The following is a 6,936-nucleotide window of genomic DNA, read 5'->3' on the forward strand; positions in this document are numbered from 1 at the left end:
AGTAATTAAAAAGGTAAAAGTAAGAAGAAAGAAAAATAATAATATATATATATATATATATATATATATATATATACAACGGTGGAGTATAATTACACAAATAATCATTTGTATCTATATTTCGTTTACAATGATTACGTTGCATAATGTAGGCACTTGTATGTAAGGTATTGTAATTTGTTTTCACCTAAAAGTACAATACACTTGTCTACATACATAATAAACATTGATAATGACGATTACAATATGATTTTGTGTAATGTAAATATATCTATCCTGAAATCCATTATGAATAGTCCACGCGCCTTGTTAATTCTTTTTCTGCTATTAATAATCTATTGCATCTGTCTGTTGCAATTGCGAAAAAGGGTTGCGGATGAAGCATCGTGAATACGCGATTTTGATAGCAATCGTGGGCGATGCCGGCTAAGACTTCCCTCATGGCTTTATCAGTGTCTTGCACCGATAGGTACCGGTAACTTGCTTTTCAGATAAGCCATCTTCTGCAGCAAAATATGAGGATGTTCGAATTCCTGTGAATGATAAAGGTCACCTGTGAAGAGAGAACTCGTGATTTACGATCCACTCTTTTTACGAGAACTATATCCTTCATAACTTAATGCATGTCGCGTATAAAACACTTACACAATGTGATAATAAAAATATACACCTCTACTGACGGTTTATATCGTGAAAAAAAAGAAGAAGAAATTATACTCAGTATTTTCAATTGATTGGAAATAATCTTCTAATTTTTTCTTTCTAATTTTACAGATTCATCACATTTGCAAAACAAACTTGGTAAAGTTTATAACATTTAACAATAAAAATGTTTAAAAAATCAGCTCATAAAACAGTCTATCTATTGTTGTTGAACTCTTACAAACCTATCCGAAATATAAAAATTTTTCTTATAAAGAACATAATATTTATAATAATTTATAATAATTATTGATAAAACGTGTACTGTTAATAGTAAGAAAATTCCAGTAAAATATTTTTATTGGAATTATGGTTGAGTTTATTTATTTCATGTATATATATATATATATTAATGTATATATTAATATATATATATATATCATGTACAGAGTGTCTGGAAATAATCGCCAAATATTTCATGGGCAAGTAGAGCGGATTAAACTGAGTCGAAAAGTCCTCTACCATTTTGTAAGTTTCCCCAATAGTTAACGAGATATTAATCCTTAAAGATAGCCGAATACGTGCGCGGTAGAGGACTTTTCGATCCGGTCTTTTTTATTTAGTCCGCTCTACTTGCCGCTCTACTGGGGTGGGACCGAGTTAAGAAGAAATGAATAGGAAGCGCACGGTTACGGAGCGCGTTGTTATTCGCTGCGAGAAAAGTGATACAGAACGCCCTCCAGAAGCGCGCAATCGAGGAGGGAAATACAAAACGCACAATTTCATTGAGCACGATATGTAAAGCCGAGTAAGGAAGGCTAGAGGGCCTTTTAAGTCCGCCTTCCTTAGAGTCTCACAGGGAGAGTGGCAAATCATATCACGTGATCTGTCTCCTCTGATTGGGCACGGGCATCAAAATTCCATAGGCATGGAAGAGATTGGAGAAAACTGGTCACGTGACCCTCGTCCTGATTGGACGTGAGCATTCACGTGATTTGCACTCGCGCAATTTGCAACTCTCTCCCTGTGAGATTCTAAGGAAGGCGGACTCAGAACAGCCCCTTGATTAGAGCGCACTGAATCTGGAGAAAAAGGAGGTGTGAAACGCCTAACAATAAGTGCGAGACATTATATGGGGAAAGTTATACTTACGTACTTCGCGAACTGAGAGGCGATCACGCTGTGAAATTACGATAACTTTTCAATTTTCGACTTATTACAATTAATTCAAGAAACAATTTCTATATTCAAACAACTTTATTATAATTAATAATGAACAATCTTTGGATTAAATCAATTTTTACAACAAGCTTTTTACTGTAATCAACAATGAACAGTCTTTACCCTAAATCGACTTCATTACAATTAATTTATGAATTATTCTTAACAACTTTACACGCATACATTTATAAATATTACTACAAGTTATTGTAAAAGCCTAGCTGTGTCGCGAAATAATTCTAAGTTTGTTCGAAAATCCTAACCTCAATATTACAAGTCTGCATATCTGAATATCGGTTCTATCCGGACGAAGTAAAGAGCGAAGATAAGCGAACCTTGGGCCTTGCAGAACCTGTTTATATACTATATAGGGATAGTGTCTCACGGCAAGGGGATGATTTTAGAGATTTCCATACATCTGCCAATTTATTTGTTATCTGATCGCAGGATTTTGCTAAACGATGCGAGAGGCGAGTCTACGTGAACGACTCTATGACTGAGTGCGCTCAGTTCTGTTCAATATTCTACTTAGGCCCTTTTTCCGGCAATTAGCTTTTTCATATTAATAATATTGATTGTAACAGAGAGAAGTATTATAACATGCAATTTCTTAAAGACATTACATAAATTCATTTGATATTGTATCCATTTATGTATAATAAAAAAGTAGTTATTTTAATTTTTATTAATATCAAGATTTTGTAATTAGGCCTTTATTCCGCCCATTCCTCAATTATAATTATTTTGCTTTGAACCATAAATTAATTTCATAATTTAGAATGGAAATTTAAAAAATGTGCCACAAGAATGATTCGTAGTTGGATTGATTTTCCAAAATTACAGAAAAAAAGAAAAAGTTTTGTGATTTACTTAAATTCCAATGGTCTTTATCCAAGAAAAAACAGACATCGATAAAATCATAAAAAATTGACTCACCACTGAATTGACTTACACTGCGTCCATTACTAGAATACGATCACTATCTATGACGATGAGATCATCATCTTGATGATTATTAAATTCGTGAAGATCGCTTCCACTCCGCGCGAATCGTCGGTAGTCTTTGAAGAATCGCATTCAGATGAACGAATCCCAGCCAGTGGGCTGAGGAAAGTTAGAGAAATGCCAGCTAATTGAATTAAAATCCATCGTTTAATTTAATGAGCTTTATTAAATTCAATCTGCAACTGGCTTTATCATATTGTATCGAGGAAACTGCATGTATATTCCAGAAAAGTAAGTTGAAAATACTTATACTGATATCTTCGAGACGCTTAATACCATTGGGTAGGCCAGATAGAAGAGTCTTATATGATACATACGTTATAAATAACATATGTATGTATGTAGTTTTATTTTGTCTTTTTTTAATTAAATAATTATTTACATACCTGTAAAAACACTCGAGGATGTTTCCAAATTTATGGAGGATATTGTATCAAGTCATTGCATTTCCTAGATTTCTTTCCTGAACCAGGTCATCTTCTTTCTCAGTTTTTCTTTCTCTTTTAACAGGATCTATATCCTCCGTTTACTTTTCATACTTACAAGAATGTCAATATGCTGAAAATATTGGCGTTCGCTTTCGGATTCTTTACTTTCTTGGTATATACTTTTCCGTCCATGATGACAGCTTTGTCTCATAGGAATTTTTTCTGTAAAAGTATAATGGACCTTCAATACACACGTACTTTAGTGGAAATTAAAAGCGTCTCAAAGCATAAAAAAAATGTAAGCAAAAAGTTTTAACTTCTTAGAAACCTTCATTGATTTCCCATTAACCCTTTCAACATATGAAAATGTAAATCAACACTGTGATGAACAATGATATTCTCGTGGTGAAAATAAAGACGTGCTGACACCCTTGATATACGATGCCTACCGGATAATATTAATTTCCATTCTGCAAATGAATTCTGTAGTATTAATTTTTTTTCTGTAAAATTGTATTTATCTGATCTGAAACGTATAAACAGAGTTTATTTGGATTCGCATCTCTACATTGAGAATTAATAAGTTCTGGCCATTTAAATTTTAAAATTAAGAAATAAATTATAAATGTTTTATAGACAAATTAGCTTTAATTTAACTACCAAGTAGTTATAAACTCAAATATCAATATTACTAAACATTAAGACTCATTTTAATCGAAAATACATTCTTCTCTTATTTGTATTTGTAAACTTTATTATCATTATTTTAAATATTTATGGTATATATGATAAATATATATGATTATAAATTTTTATTGATAAAATCTAATAAAAACTATTATTTTATTCATAAATAATATCCCCTTTTACTGTTATTATTATCTCAGCGTTTGGGACACGGCAGAATTCTTATTCATAGTTTTTAAATAAACATAATTTTTTTTCTAATTATTATATATTACAAAATTGAACCAAAGAAATTTTGTAATTAAAAATATTTTATAATTAAAGGTAAACTCTATTAAGGTAAATATTGTTATGAAACTTTAAATGCAAAATATTACTTTTGTCCCGATCTGATAAATTTTTCTTAATGATCAATGTACAATCAACAATATGAGAATTACATGCGGAATTAATGTATGCAACGATACTAACTTCCTTGCTTTTTCTATAAGGGCGTTGAATGGATTTTCCCAGGTATACATCTTGATAGCTTGAATTCCACTGATGATCTCGTTTGTAAATCGCACTCTTTCATCAGTTTTGATAGCAATCCTTGATCTCAACTCCGATGATTTTTTGCCCAACCATACTGAGGAATTCCGAAAACAAAATAAATTCCGAAACATGAAATAGGATTAGAAGAAATTTTCAACTAGGATTCTCCAAATAGGATATTAATTAAACAGTGTACATATGTTGATTAGAGGAAAAAGATTTATTAATTATAAATTTAACAATAAATTTAGCAATTTGGATATGTAATGAAAATTTAGAAAATTGAAAACGAAATTTAAAAATTTTTGATAATTAAGAGAGTTTAAATTTAGAAACTTAATTTACAAAAAAAAAAATTTAGAAATAATAAAATCTTAATATTTCAGATCAAAGTTAACTTGAAATTAATTATTTATAAATTATTATTCATTAATCTGTTGTTATGCATTAAAATAAATTATTTGCTGCAAGATGTTATTTATTAAAATTTATTATCAATTAATTTATATTTATCAAAATTAATTGAAAATCAAAATTTCAAAATTGACAACTGAAATGAAGCAAAATGATGATTGTCAGTAGAATTACTTCTTATTTAAATGTTTTTACTTTTACAGAAGACACACATATGTATATATATAAAACAAGTTATTTTTAACTTGATTCCCCGATTACTTTCATTACTACAAACGATCATAGCTTTCTTTACCTTGTAAAGGGATGAACATTAGCAAAGCAGCGATACCGATGATAGACGATACTTCAATGTCGATTACATAGTACATTACGTACGTGAGAATAATGGTCTCCAAAGATCCGAGCCACAGAGAATGGAGAAATACGAGGTAGACCTCGAATTTGTTGATATCGTTAGATAACAAATTGACTATCTGGCCGATTGTCTCACTCAGCGCGGTTTTGGTCATCTTCAATATTTTGCGATTGAAAAAAAAACATTACGCGTTACTTGTTACAAGTAACACGAGTAAAAAAATAACGTTACAAATTAATGGAAAAAGAAGTTATTTTTTCAATAACGACTTTTTCAATCTGTTACAAGTAACGATTGATTTTTCTAACTCTGATGTTACCATTATTGTCATAAAAAATTTACAAATCGTTATCAAATCGTTATTATAACAAGATAATGATTAACAGAGTAACGGCGTTACAAGTAACGCGTTACTGCCCCTGGAAATTTTTAAATAAATAAATAAAGAAATGAAGGGCTACCTGATCTCTGCAAAGATCGCACAAATCCCATATAGTATAATCTTGAGGCCAAAACATTTCATAAGAACTTTCATCAAACTGGGCTGCTTGATCTTCTTCTGTGATCCGCTCTTCGCGACCTTCTTCAGTCGACACTGGTATGTCTCACATTTCTTCTCCCAGGCCTTTGCCAATTTGTCACCAAGAACGTCACTTGTATGCTCCTTAAGAGATATGTACAAATCAATTACTTCAAGATCTCGATGGTAACCCATTCAGAAAGTACGTAAGATCCAACTGTGGAAAAGAAAAGCAAAACATTTTACTCGCACGAACACAATTACAATTCATCCAATTCTTGATTTATGCTTGTTTCATTGAGATATTAATTTTTCAAGATACTTTAAATAGTATCTCGCATAAATGATTTGATGTTCCTCGATCTGAATCGATCCAAGATGATCAAAGTTAAGTTGAAATCAATTATTTCTAAATTGTATTCATTAAAATCTGTATTATGCTTTAAGATAAATTATTTGCTGCAAGATGTTATTTATTAAAATCTACTATCAATTAATATTTATATATTATTTATAGATTCATATCTGATCAAATTCATAATTCAGGCTCATCTAACTCACTTATTATCATCCGAGATTTGATCTATTAATATATATAATACAATTGAATCAAAATGTATCTATTTATTTTTTAACTGCTATTTGTCTATTTATTATGACGATTGTTATAAAAAATAATTACTCTATAAAAATGTAATCGAAGCGCAAAATAACTGATCCCTTTACACTTTAATTAAACATTTTATACATTCATGGTATAAAGATTTATCGAATAAAAAATACACTGTTCAAAGTATAAAATTTGATAGATCGACAAAAATGTAAAATGTTCATACTTACGAGAATTTCAAGACAGATGTTAGCATCCGCTGAAGATGTCCGATTCTTCATTTTTTCAATGTACACTTTTCCATCCATGATGGCGTTCTGCAAAGGTATAATTAAATTTTAATGCTTACGTATACACGCTGCGATTACGTTTAACAATGCATCATCGGAGAAAATCTGTATCTAGACAAAAGACAGTATATATATATATATATATATATATATATATATATATATACTTGTAGTGTNTAGTGCGTATAAATTAGACGTAAGTGTGTAGTACTTCGTAGTAACTAATA

General features: G+C 30.4%; 1 protein-coding gene across 1 annotated transcript in view; it reads right to left on the minus strand.

The window, feature by feature from the left end:
* Positions 1-833: 833 nt before the first annotated feature.
* LOC105621669 (probable multidrug resistance-associated protein lethal(2)03659) overlaps positions 834-6,936 on the minus strand; it is a 22,846-nt gene continuing 16,743 nt past the window's right edge. The window contains exon 15 of the mRNA XM_012203136.1: positions 834-878. Coding sequence (XP_012058526.1) covers positions 834-878 — 45 coding nt within the window. The remainder of the gene's footprint in view (positions 879-6,936) is intronic.

This window comes from Atta cephalotes (genome assembly GCF_000143395.1).
Source record: "Atta cephalotes unplaced genomic scaffold scaffold00035, whole genome shotgun sequence".
In the NCBI taxonomy this organism is placed as follows: domain Eukaryota; kingdom Metazoa; phylum Arthropoda; class Insecta; order Hymenoptera; family Formicidae; genus Atta; species Atta cephalotes.